The sequence below is a fragment of the Crinia signifera genome, chromosome 5, assembly GCF_055691185.1.
Source record: "Crinia signifera chromosome 5, ASM5569118v1, whole genome shotgun sequence".
NCBI lineage: Eukaryota > Metazoa > Chordata > Amphibia > Anura > Myobatrachidae > Crinia > Crinia signifera.
This window is the reverse complement of record NC_139221.1, coordinates 266,434,226-266,448,525: the sequence shown is the minus strand read 5'-3', so window position 1 is coordinate 266,448,525 and position 14,300 is coordinate 266,434,226. Positions and strand designations below refer to the sequence as shown.

Below are 14,300 nucleotides of genomic sequence, written 5' to 3'. Positions count from 1 at the left end.
CAGTCTACCAGAAAGTTATTTGAAAAGAAAGGAAACATTATACATCATTGAAACAAAGTGTTGTATCTGTACTCATGAAACCAAGGCAGCTGCCTCCTCTTCCTGCTCCCTCTGTGCTGGATGATAACTGCACTGTAAAATACAATTATTCAGGCACCATATTCTTGAGCAAAAAAAGCTTACAATCTACTGTACTTTTGGGTGCCTGGTCATAGAGTGTAAAAGCACCTTACAGCAAGAAGCTGACACTGTGAATCAAATCTACATTATGTTCCTGTATGTTTCAGTACAAAGAACTACAATAAGTCCTGGGAACTAAATTAAAAGTAGGTCTCATATCTTAAATGATAACAAATCTAATTCCATTTACCCCCGTACACTGTGAAGATCTGTGTCAAGGAATTGTAACACTCCTTTTAGCAGACATACTGTACTGTAATGATTCAGTATATTAATGAAAACATAGGCATTTTTCATTCTACACTTCAGAAATCTGGAATATTTGTTTGCATTTGTAACAATATGTTGTATTTTAAATACAGAACTTGTATTTCTTCATAGAAACTATTACATGTTATGTATTCTAAAGTCTACAGTATACAAAACTATTTTATAAACTTTGCACATTTAAAATGTTAGTATTCCTTTATGGCTTATTCATGCATGTGTAAGGTCCCAGGGTCCAGTCATGTGAAAATAAACTGACACAAACGGATATTAAACTGACAATATCTCCATATCTCTATGATACTATATTTAGCCAAAATGCCACTATATAGCCGTATACAGTACTTACTTTCAATGACTGTTACAATGCAATTTATGCTGTTTGCAATTATTATTTAAATGGAGAATCTAGTCTTGTTCTAAAGAGCTGTCAAACTGAAATGCATGTGTATGTGTGCCTTTAATAAAACATTGAACACCCTTCACCTTAATTATTTCTAAAACAAATTTGCTTTGCATTGCTGAAATACAGTTAGTTATACTGAAGTGTCTTGCTCTTATTTTTGGAATTTTATAAATACTGTATAAAAGTAATTCAAACAGAACATTAAGCAGAACCAACTACAGTGACAGCTATTTTAAAACCACCTAAATAATCTGGTACTGCAATAACAGAATGGTAATCATAGTAAAACACAAAATAACATAGTAACAGTGAAGAAATACTGTGTAAAACACATAATGCAAAAGACATTTATGGACTGTCACTGAAGCACAATATCGCCCTCTACATGCAGTGTTAGCAAACTGGCAAAGGTAAGTACAGACACAGAATTCCAACAATATCAAACTAAAAAATGATTAGTACTGTCACTGTCTTTTCTAAAATATATATATCAGATAAACTTATAAAATATTTAGTTTGCCTCCAACAAACAAATAAAATACAATGAGAAACAAGAAAAATGAGTGTGTTAGTTTTGAAATGCACATTACTTCATTGATGAAATATTTTTACATGATATCTTATAAAATAAAAGCTGGTGAGCAGGATCCTAATGATTGATTATATATATATATATATATATATATATATATATGCAAGTGTATATATGTATATTTATATATATTGGGGGAAATTTAATAGGATGAGAGATTCAGAAAATGAAGGATTTGGTAAGAAATCTCAAGTTTTTTTAAAGCGGCAATCATTTCCGCTACAAAATCAAACTGGTTTTGCAGTGTAAATAATTGCCCCTTTAAAAAAACTGGAAATTTCTTACCAAATCTTTAACTTTCTGAATATCTCATCCTATTAAATTTCCCCCATTGTAAGCTTGCGAACAGGGCCCACCTACCGCTATACCGGTCAGGTACTACGTGGTTACTACCCAATTTTTATTACTGTGGTTTCCAATTGTAAAGCGCAACGAAATGTGTTCTACAGTATAAGAAACTGTAAATAAATAGATGTGTGTGTGTATATATATATAGTTCCTTAAAAGCCATGTGAAAGCCCAAACCTCTTTATTGCCACTAGTTAATACAGTATATTTAGTCTGTAAAGTTATGAGAAGATAACCTGTTGATAAAAGTATACCATCAGCATCTCCCTACATATAAGCAACAACCATGCTAAAATACAGTAGCAGGACTACAGCACTCTGAAATGTATAACTTTAGACAAGTTTACAGATTGATATTAAAATGACTACAGTATATAAAACTCTCCCTCCCTGAAAGGCAGAGTAATAGCAGTCACCTAGGTACTTAAACATTGCAATGGTAAAAATATTTCTAAAGACAACAGAGTTTAAGTGCAGAACCTATGTAAAGAAACATTCCCAACAGATCTATACAGAGCAGATACTCACCAAAAGGAGCAGAGGAAAACTTAAAATGAGCACGGACGATAAAGTCTTCATCATGCCGAATAATTCAGGTTACGAAGATTCCTGGGTGGTCATTCCAATACATTAGATCCAAAAGCATATGGACGAATCTTGATTTTAATATGTATTTTAATATATTGTATTTTGTCCACGAACAAAGTAAACCTTTTGTTATCAGCAAGTTGAAAAGAGTTCAAATTTGAAATAACAATAATAATAGAAATCTTCTTAGAACAGTGATCTGGAACAGTAATGATTCAGTTTCTGTGTGCTTGAGTTTAGCTTTAACAGCACCTTCAGAGATAGAACTATATAGACTTGCTGAGCAGAGGCTGCACATGTAAAAAACAACTCCCCTTGTTTTACTCCAGAGATGTTGATTCGGTGCACTCGTTTCACTTAGTGACTCAACATTACAGGAGCTTCTGTATAAGAAGAAATCCTTACAGGCAGTAAGGGATTTCATATTCTAATGCATTACATATTCTAATGCCTGAGTGGGCAGGAACAGGATCAGAGCAAAGAAAATGATGATTGAGTATTAAATAAGCAAAATCTCACTGCTGAAGGCAGAGTAATGCTCATTTTCTGTGCTTTCAATCCCTCCAAAAGGAGGGTCTTGTTTTATTGTTTGGTAACAAAGTGCGCGATAATATTAAAGTGCAGCTGAGGTTTTGTGCAATCAAACTCTTTGTTTTTCCGTTTGTAAGTTACTCTTTTTTTTTCTTCAATGACCATTTTGATTCAAATACCATGGGATGTGCTTCAGAAAATAAAGGTGGAGAAGAACGTGTGTTTTCTTTCAACACAAATACAACAAATCTTCCAACTAATGACTGTTGACAATCTGTTGTTAGATCACAGTATGTGGACCCACACGTAATTAGGGGTGTGCACCGGGCACTTTTCGTGTTTTGGGTTTGGGTCTGTATCTCCGGCCGTGTTTTGGATCTGGATCTATTCCAAAACACCACCCTTTTCGTGTTTCGGATCTGGATTTAAAAAAAAAAAAAACATAAAAACCGCTAAAATCTCAGAAGTTTTTTTTTTTTGCTCCTATGCTTTTATTATCCTCAATAACATTCATTTTCTTTTCACTCATTTCCAGTCCGTCCTGAACACCTCACACCTCACAATGTTTTTAGGCCAAAAGGTTGCACCAAGGAAGCTGGATGCCATTTACATATAAATCTGGTACATATTGGCCGTGGTTAGTTTTACTTTGATAATCCACTTGATTTCTCAGTCATATGCAGGGCTTAAAGTGATCATGCAGAGGTGGGGGAACTCATTTATCTATGGCACCTAATTACCATCCCCCTGCAAACTAGATTGCTTTTCTGTAAGAGTTAATGTGCAGGGCCAATGTGGAAGTTAAAATATTCCACCTCACCATTAGAAGTTCCACCCCATTCCTCCTCACTTTAGCCAATGGTCATGTGACTTGGTAATTGGATCCCAATGTCATACTCTAATGTAGCACCAGGTTAAGGAGACTCTTTGACATGTACCTGTTCACACCAGGACCAGGTCTGTGGTGCCCCTGAATCCTATGTCTCTCTTATTATCCTATGTAATATCCTCCTTCTAATATATGCTACTTATCCAGCCACCCAACAGTTATTGCAAGGCTGTACAAGTGAGTTATACTCTGAGTGGTGAATTCTGATGTTTTATCACAGTGATAAAACAATTTTTGCACCGTTGGTGTGCGATCGACTGCTGGTGCCTGCAGCATACCCCTAACGATTTGCCTTCACGAATTTTAAGCCTTGCAAGTCAACCAGAATAAGGGCCATTATACTGACCTTTACAAGCATAGACCTCTCGCACCGAGCAGCATCCTTCGAACTATACCTGATTGAGTGCCGGAACCATCCCGCAAATAACATGGCTTTCTAACATCTGATTGGTTGCTATGGGAAACATGCCATCTTCAGTAGAATTCCCGTCTTGGAAAATGTCACCCTAAGTGTGAGTGTACAGTACACAGATTATACTGAAACAAGTTATTGTGAAAGTTATCCTCCAATACACCGATGAGGACAAAGCTGTAGCTCCTACTCCATAGGTATCACTCTACTACTGTACCCCCAGCTAAGGAAAACTCCTGGTTATTGGGGTAGTCCCCCCGCTGCCCCTGAAGGGTGCCTGTAGGGTGCCTGTATCCTGCACGCACACTGCCTATTAATGTTGTGCATGGGGCAGGGCTAATAGATACAGCTGGATTTATTTTGCCCCACCCCCTCCGCATAGACTCAAAAATTGTAGCAATTTCTGCAATGGGAGCAGGGCTTGATAATGCTGGGCTCTGTCCCTGCCCCCCTAGGCGCAGCTGAAAGTCACCTCTCCGGGATTCACCCGGAGTGGAGAATTAAATGTCGGCAAGTATGTTGTAAACACATATTTCCAAAATGATCATGTATATTTACTTACTGCAGTGTGTATAACATCACATATGGAGGCCAAACACTCTGAGATTAGACTACTACTAGCAGGAATGTCAGAAAGTACAAGTAAAAGTGCATAAAAAGTCAAAGATTCTTTTAGGTTAGACTCAGAGATTAGTCACACAGCAGTAGAGAAATTCTTCCAAGTACATAATCAAGCTGTTTTCTGAAAGGAACGTAGGAGACAAATAAGCAAGAGAGGGATGATTATCAAAATACTTTTATACATGTAGAGTAACACGCAAACAATGTATTCATTATTTTTATTAAAATCCATGGGTGATGACGCCACTTCTCACAAAATAGCTTTATATATTGCTGTATGTTTTAAGACGATAAATACATAATAGTCTCTCCATATTGTACTGATGAGGTTGAGGCAACCTGAAATAAACTGCATTTAGGGGGTTATTCTAGTTCATTCGCAACCCCTGTGTGTTTGCATGGGGGATCGATGTTGAGCATATGCGGATGCGCATTTCTGCACAGGTGCATTCGCCGGGTGCATGCAGCCACAGTGAACAGACTGTTTGCTGGGAACACGCACCCAAGACTGCAGGTGGGGGGGCAGCGGCGAATAGTCCATGCCCATGGGAATGCCCAGCGTTTCATGTCCAGCGTTTCATGTCGGTACCCATGAAATCGCTGGTGAGTGTGCACACATATACTAATGACCTGGGAGTCACTTTAGATATGCGTGCATTCACCACATCATCCATTTGCATCCAGTACATACGAACGTGGCGTGCAAGGGGGGAGGGGGGTTGGGTCAACCGGCATTCGCGGGAAGCATCCGGGTGACTCGCAAGTCAACCAGAATAAGGGCCTTAGACCATCTAAGGGTATGAGAATGGGGATTCGTTTTTTCTTATGTAAACATTTCAAAGGTATACAGAGCATGGCTGTAAATGACGGTGTGTGCCTTTGTCCTCACTACCAGGAAGTCAGATGCCTCTGCTTACTGAGTGGGCAAGGTGTCACTCCTAAAGGAGCGTCATCTTGCCAGGGTATGGGCCTTTGGGTCTACCCTATTTAGGCTGAAATGCATCAGGTTGACCACTGAAGGTCGCAAGGGCTTAGGTCGACACCTGAAATAGGACAACATGGCTGAGGTCGACAGTATACCTCCCAACATGGCTGGATCCAAAGAGAGACTGTGCAGACTGAAGGTGGAATTTTGGGAGGGTGGCCTAGTGGCGAGGGGGCATGGCCTATACTTGTGGCAAAAAGCGGGACAGCTGGGAGGTATGTGATAGGGTTGGAAGGTCGAAACAAGCATTAGGTCGACAATGGGAAGGTCGACAGTCAAAAGGTCAACATGAGTTTGCACAATTTTATTGTTCCAAATGTCAACATAGTGGACATAGACACAGTCAAAGTGTACGGCTGCACTTGCCATGCTTGGGGCACGGGGTCTCACTGCACTCAGCACGCTATTTTATTCTCCCACCATGCAGTAGTGGATGGTAGGGGATGAAATACGGCCTGTTGGCAAATGTCGGCTCAAAAAAACATGAGAAACTTAACCTCAACCTTTGGACTGTCTACCTTCCCACTGTCGACCTAATGCTTGTATTGTTCTTCCAACCCTGTTGACCTTAGTCAGGCTGACCTACTGGATTTCATGTGTTGACCTAAGCCCTGTCGACCTTCAGTGGTTAACCCAATCCATGTTGACCTAAATATCGTTGACCTCGTGACCGTATCCCAGATGGCCTTGGTGTACAGATGGAAACTAGCGGGATACACTGAGGTAGAAATGCAGCGCTAGAGATAGGAAAGGGGATAATATTCCTCCTTTATTCGGTTTCATTTCCATGATCCATTAACATTAAAATACTGGAGCCCTGTAATTCACTGCAAGCCTCCGATCTCTATACAATGGCTGAGCACTCTATCTATATCATTCTGTAGGTCATGTGAGCTTTATACACACACATTAGCGCACAGACATTAGCGCGCACACATGCACACACATTAGTGCACACACAAGCGCATGCACAAACATTAGTGCACACACATTAGCGCACACACAAGCGCATGCACGCACATTAGCGCATACGCAAGCGCATGCACGCACATTAGCGCACACACATGCGCACACATTAGCATACACAAAATCGCATGCATGCACATTAGCGCACATGCAAGCGCATGCACACACATTGGTGCACACGCAAGCACATGCACACACATTAGCGCACATACAAGGGCATGCTCGCACATTGGTGCACATGCAAGCTCATGCACACACATTAGCGCACATGCATGCACATTAGCGCACACGCAAGGGCATGCACAACATTAGCACACACGCAAGCGCATGCACGCACATTACCGTACACAAGCGCATGCAAGCACAATAGCACACACAAGCATGCACACATTAGTGCACACACAAGCGCATGGATGCACATTAGTGCACACCATATTTGTTTTCCCTTTTTCTAAAAGAGGAGGCAACAATCTCCAACTTGCCTCCGGGAGACTGGAATGAACTTACACAGATTCAAGAAAAAACCCTACACCTATGTGAAAGCGCTTATAAATAAATATTACTCTCCTGATTTCGGTTTCTTCTTCCCTCAGTAGTCTCTTCCTTTTGGGAGACTAATACATGGGAAAGAAAAACACAGAGGTGCCACAATCCTCGTGTAATACTGTTATAATTTGAAGATATTATTCTGACAGACACTGAGAAATCATCAAGTGTATGATTGGCTTAAAAATGAGTTTGGGATTCCCCCTTACAAACTACTCACAATGATAGAATGAGTGTAGGCATATCAAAAGGTTATCTCTAGATGGTTGTCGATCCAAAACATCAGATAACACATTCACTAAGATAAATGAATGGCTTTATTAGGTCAGTTATACAAATTGAGTAAAAAAGGGAAGTGAGTTACTCATCTTTATGGTATCAGGAGTCCAGCAGATGTAAAGATGGGAAACGAAAACAGGGCTTCGTTTGTAAGTAGGTTTTTCCTTCCTCCAATAAGATGCAAGTCCTCACTCCCCTGCAGTCAGGCCCAACGCGTTTCGATCAATAAATGATATTTTTCAAGGAATGAACTTATGCCTGTGTGCTACTGTATATTCAGTTTTCATTAGTGAGAATAGCAACATGGAACAAAGGCTTTAAAAACTCATGAAGAGGCTGTATAGAGCTGGAAGAAATATCCACATAATTTACATATTCATCTGGTTTACGGAAGTCCTCCTTATCTGTCTGAATTTGCATCGACATTAAGTGGAATACACATGGGGCAGTTTCAGTCCCTTTCTATGTGATCTGATTAGATCACTTAGAAAAGGCGCATGGAACACTCCGTGTGTATGCCCTGCAGCGATGCTGATGCACGGTCCACCTATCGGTATCGCCGGCTGGATCAGCAAGTGCTGGCAGTGGCTTTCCCCACATCGCGGGGCTTTGTCTATTATAAAAATAGGCAGAGCCACGCTCAGCACAAACACTCAGCACACAGCATCGCAGTCACTCAGCCAAAAGCTGTCTCGCCCGTGTGTATGGGGCTTTAGAGAAGTTGCCAGTCTATTTTCAGCTGTGAACGTGTGTTACTCCAGATCTTCATAAGTCACATTTGTGGAAATACGCCCGTCTGTACCTGGAATACAGTATGTTTGACTCTCCATCTCTCGAGCAGCAATAAGGCATATAGCACAGATAAACGATGCCCGTCTGACCGAATGGCCCAACAATGGTCATGTGACGTCAGCCGCCCACCCTGACATGCCTGCGTTCCCAGGGGATCACCCAGCATTTTTATGTGGACGCCCATAACACAATGGGAATTCCCCTGCTACCACCCCCTGCCCACCGCCAGCCCTTGCTGTCAGGAGTGAACGGCTCTGTGAGTATGAAACTCACCAAAGCCGTTCGCTCCTGGGGTTTGCGCATGCAATAATTTACAAGGCAAAACTGACCTGGTTGATTTTGTCGTAAGTAATTTCCGCTTTAAAAAATAAAGCCAGACTTAACCTGCACCTCAGGGCTATTACATATTTCCCATGTACAGTACTGCAAACGTGTATTTCCCAACATTGGAATCATGCAGGCCAGGACATCTTGTACATGCCTAAGGTGCACACATGCATCAGGGGATACTTACACATATTGGGGGGATTTTGTGTCACGCTGGGGCGAGCCCAGCACTCTGGCTGCTGCTGGTCTGCCCCCAGCCTCTCCCAGCATTACATGGACAAGGAATACTGGAACATTGCTCAGTGGACCTTATTCTGGTCCACACGCAATGCCGCGAGATTCGCTGTGCTGCGTGTGTATGTAATAAGTACGATTTGGGGTGGTCATACGCACAGGACACACAGTTGTATTCATATAAATAGGTGACCCCCCGACAGGGTATATTGTCAACAGTTGAAATAAACTGCCTGGGGGTGTGCTACCACAGGACAAAGAATTATGAATTCACGTGAAAAAGAAAAAAGGGTTTGTCACGATAGTGGTGCACCTCAAATGAATTGCGAGACTTAAAACATAATTTTTAATGGATCAATTAAAAAGAAATCGGCTGCGAAATATGACAAAACAACATAAAACATATAACATGGACAGTGCTTGTGTGAACTTAAAAACTTGGGCTCATGCGGCGTCCCTTGATATTGTTGTTTATAGTATAGCTTATATATTAGTGGGTCTCACCTTCAGTGCTGGCTATTGTGCCTATAATGCACTGATGGGGACTCGGAAAGCTCTTTAATAAATAAACAATCGATCGTCTGCCTGTGTCTTTATTTATATGTACATTGCTTAGAAAAATGGAAGAGATTTCTGTCACATACGTGAAGATACAGCTGACAATTGAACAATCTCTGATTAATTCAACTGGATGCCCCAGTCTGCACTCAAATCATAGTGACTACCTCGATGCCGATAAACACTGTATAGTGTGAAATTCTACATGTGGTTCTACACAGTGTCGGAATGGGGTTGTGAGCAGCTGGCGCAAGCGCCTGATGTATACTGCTCTAATAAACCCCTTGGGTCACTTTGTTTGTAGGTGCCAGAAATGGCCAGTATTTACCAAAATAAATTCGGACAGAGTTGTCAGCGTAATGTTATATGTGGTATCACATGGGTCTGGCTGTTATATCCCGCCCCTGTCAGTTTGTGGGGTCACAGATGGATATACCCCAGGACTGGCAGGCGGTAGGTGACTAACGGCCAGTTCAGAGCTCCCAGTATTATATAGTAAAGTGCTGATAGTTTAATCGTTTAACTGGAAATGCGCTACTGTGTAGTTGGATAGTGGTTACCTCGATGCATATAAACACTGTGTAACGTAGAGATCCTACACGTGGATCAACGCAGTGTCGAGGTGGGGTTATGAGCAGTTGGCGTAATCGCCTTGTGTGTACTGCACAGATCGCCCTCTGAATCACTTATTTTCTACAGGCGCATAGTAATTACCAGTATCTGTGACCAAAGATATTTTTGGACAGATTTTACAACATATCCGCATTGGTACAGGGTCACATAGGGTCTGGCTGTAGTGTCTCGTCTCTGCCAGGTCGTGGGGTCACAGGTAAGTATCACCCAGGGCTGGCAGGCGGAGATGACTGACAGCTCACGATCCCCCAGTGCTACTGCAGACGGCAATGTACATAAGGTAAAGAAAATATCTTAACTAAACATTAGAGTCCTTAAAAGGACTGGAAATGGTAACAATCAGGCAGGAAAATAAAAAAGGTTTTAAGGGAGCGACCGCACGGCTAGTGGAGGCCGGCGTACGCTTCGCAGTTTCTTCCTCAGGGCGACCAAAATATCGTGAAAAAATGGAAAATTTAGCGATTTGCAAAATGTTAAATTTTCTGCTTGTGAGACAAATAATCTTACCACTCAAAATAGTGAATAACTAACATAGACCATATGTCTACTTTATGTTGACATCATTATTTCAACTTCCTTTTAATTTTTTGGGACACTAGGAGGCTTACAATATGAATAGCAAATTCTCAAATTTTCAAGAAAATTTCAAACACTGATTTTTTTAGGGACCAGTTCAGTTCTGATGTGACTTTGAGGGACTTGTATGTGAGACACCCCCATAAATGATGCCATTTCAAAAACTGCACCCCTCACAGTATTCAAAACAGCATTTTGGAAGTTTGTTAACCCTTTAGGTGTTTCACAGGAATTAAAACAAAGTGTAGGTGAAATTTCAAAATTTCTTTTTTTTTGCAGATTTGCAATTTTAATACATTTTTCTAAGGAACACAGTACATTTTACTAGAGAAATGTGACTGAAAATTGATTCCCCCAATTCTTTTGTTTTCATAAATATCCTATATGTGGCCCTAGTGTGCACGGTGACCAAACCACAGGCTTCATAATAGAAGGAGCACCTACTTGATTTTGGAGCCTCCTTTTTATGAGATTATTTTTTAGGCACCATGTAGGTTTCTAGGCACCATAAGATGCTAAAAGTTAGGAACCCCCCCACAAGTGACCCCATTTTGCAAACTACACCCCTCAGGGAATTCATCTAGGGGTATAGTGTACATTTCAAACCCCCAGGGGTTTCACCAATTGTGGTACAACTGGGCAGTGAAAATGAAAAATTATTTTTTTTACACAAAAATACAGTTCTGGCTCCAAATTTGTCATTTTCAGAAGGTATGAAGGAGACAAAGCACCCCAAAATCTGTGCCCCAATTTCTCCCGAGTACGGCAATGCCTCACATGTGACCAAAAAATACCAGTTGGGTGCATGGCAGGACTCAGAAGGGAAGGAGTGATTTTTGGATTTTGCAGCTCAGATTCTGGTGGAATTTTGGTGGGTGCTATGTCGCATTAGCAAGACCCCCAAAGCACCAATACAGTGGAACCCCCCCACAAGTCACCCCATTTTGAAAACTACACCCCTCAGGGAATTCATCTAGGGGTATAGTGTACATTTCAAACCCCCAGGGGTTTCACCAATTTTGATACAAGTGGGCAGTGAAAATGAAAAATTACATTTTTTTACACAAAAATGCAGTTCTGGCTCAAAATTTTTCATTTTCAGAAGGTATGAAGGAGAAAAAGCACCCCAAAATCTGTGCCCCAATTTCTCCCGAGTACGGCAATGCCTCACATGTGACCAAAAAATACCAGTTGGGTGCATGGCAGGACTCAGAAGGGAAGGAGTGATTTTTGGATTTTGCAGCACAGATTCTGGTGGAATGAATGGTGGGTGCTATGTTGCACCAATACAGTGGAACCCCCCCACAAGTCACCCCATTTTGCAAAGTACACCCCTCAGGGAATTCATCTAGGGGTATAGTGTACATTTCAAACCCCCAGGGGTTTCACCAATTTTGATACAAGTGGGCAGTGAAAATGAAAAATTACATTTTTTTACACAAAAATGCAGTTCTGGCTCAAAATTTTTCATTTTCAGAAGGTATGAAGGAGAAAAAGCACCCCAAAATATGTGCCCCAATTTCTCCCGAGTACGGAAATGCCTCACATGTGACCAAAAAATACCAGTTGGGTGCATGGCAGGACTCAGAACGGAAGGAGTGATTTTTGGATTTTGCGGCTCAGATTCTGGTGGAATTTTGGTGGGTGCTATGTCGCATTAGCAAGACCCCCCAAGCACCAATACAGTGGAACCCCCCCACAAGTCACCCCATTTTGAAAACTACACCCCTCAGGGAATTCATCTAGGGGTATAGTGTACATTTCAAACCCCCAGGGGTTTCACCAATTTTGATACAAGTGGGCAGTGAAAATGAAAAATTACATTTTTTACACAAAAATGCAGTTCTGGCTCAAAATTTTTCATTTTCAGAAGGTATGAAGGAGAAAAAGCACCCCAAAATCTGTGCCCCAATTTCTCCCGAGTACGGCAATGCCTCACATGTGACCAAAAAATACCAGTTGGGTGCATGGCAGGACTCAGAACGGAAGGAGTGATTTTTGGATTTTGCAGCTCAGATTCTGGTGGAATTTTGGTGGGTGCTATGTCGCATTAGCAAGACCCCCCAAGCACCAATACAGTGGAACCCCCCCACAAGTCACCCCATTTTGAAAACTACACCCCTCAGGGAATTCATCTAGGGGTATAGTGTACATTTCAAACCCCCAGGGGTTTCACCAATTTTGATACAAGTGGGCAGTGAAAATGAAAAATTACATTTTTTTACACAAAAATGCAGTTCTGGCTCAAAATTTTTCATTTTCAGAAGGTATGAAGGAGAAAAAGCACCCCAAAATCTGTGCCCCAATTTCTCCCGAGTACGGAAATGCCTCACATGTGACCAAAAAATACCAGTTGGGTGCATGGCAGGACTCAGAACGGAAGGAGTGATTTTTGGATTTTGCAGCACAGATTTTGGTGGAATGAATGGTGGGTGCTATGTTGCACCAATACAGTGGAACCCCCCCACAAGTCACCCCATTTTGCAAAGTACACCCCTCAGGGAATTCATCTAGGGGTATAGTGTACATTTCAAACCCCCAGGGGTTTCACCAATTTTGATACAAGTGGGCAGTGAAAATGAAAAATTACATTTTTTTACACAAAAATGCAGTTCTGGCTCAAAATTTTTCATTTTCAGAAGGTATGAAGGAGACAAAGCACCCCAAAATCTGTGCCCCAATTTCTCCCGAGTACGGCAATGCCTCACATGTGACCAAAAAATACCATTTGGGTGCATGGCAGGACTCAGAAGGGAAGGAGTGATTTTTGGATTTTGCAGCTCAGATTCTGGTGGAATTTTGGTGGGTGCTATGTCGCATTAGCAAGACCCCCCAAGCACCAATACAGTGGAACCCCCCCACAAGTCACCCCATTTTGAAAACTACACCCCTCAGGGAATTCATCTAGGGGTATAGTGTACATTTCAAACCCCCAGGGGTTTCACCAATTTTGATACAAGTGGGCAGTGAACATGAAAAATTACATTTTTTACACAAAAATGCAGTTCTGGCTCAAAATTTTTCATTTTCAGAAGGTATGAAGGAGAAAAAGCACCCCAAAATCTGTGCCCCAATTTCTCCCGAGTACGGCAATGCCTCACATGTGACCAAAAAATACCAGTTGGGTGCATGGCAGGACTCAAAAGGGAAGGAGTGATTTTTGGATTTTGCAGCTCAGATTCTGGTGGAATTTTGGTGGGTGCTATGTCGCATTAGCAAGACCCCCCAAGCACCAATACAGTGGAACCCCCCCACAAGTGACCCCATTTTGCAAACTACACCCCTCAGGGAATTCATCTAGGGGTATAGTGTACATTTCAAACCCCCAGGGGTTTCACCAATTTTGATACAAGTGGGCAGTGAACATGAAAAATTAAATTTTTTACACAAAAATGCAGTTCTGGCTCAAAATTTTTCATTTTCAGAAGGTATGAAGGAGAAAAAGCACCCCAAAATCTGTGCCCCAATTTCTCCCGAGTACGGCAATGCCTCACATGTGACCAAAAAATACCAGTTGGGTGCATGGCAGGACTCAGAAGGGAAGGAGTGATTTTTGGATTTTGCAGCACA

General features: G+C 41.5%; 1 protein-coding gene across 1 annotated transcript in view; it reads right to left on the bottom strand.

The window, feature by feature from the left end:
* Positions 1-2,762, bottom strand: part of VIPR2 (vasoactive intestinal peptide receptor 2) — a 117,469-nt gene extending 114,707 nt beyond the window's left edge. The window contains exon 1 of the mRNA XM_083188992.1: positions 2,322-2,762. Within this exon, the coding sequence (XP_083045118.1) occupies positions 2,322-2,375 (54 nt within the window). The 5' untranslated portion in view covers positions 2,376-2,762. The remainder of the gene's footprint in view (positions 1-2,321) is intronic.
* Positions 2,763-14,300: the final 11,538 nt, after the last annotated feature.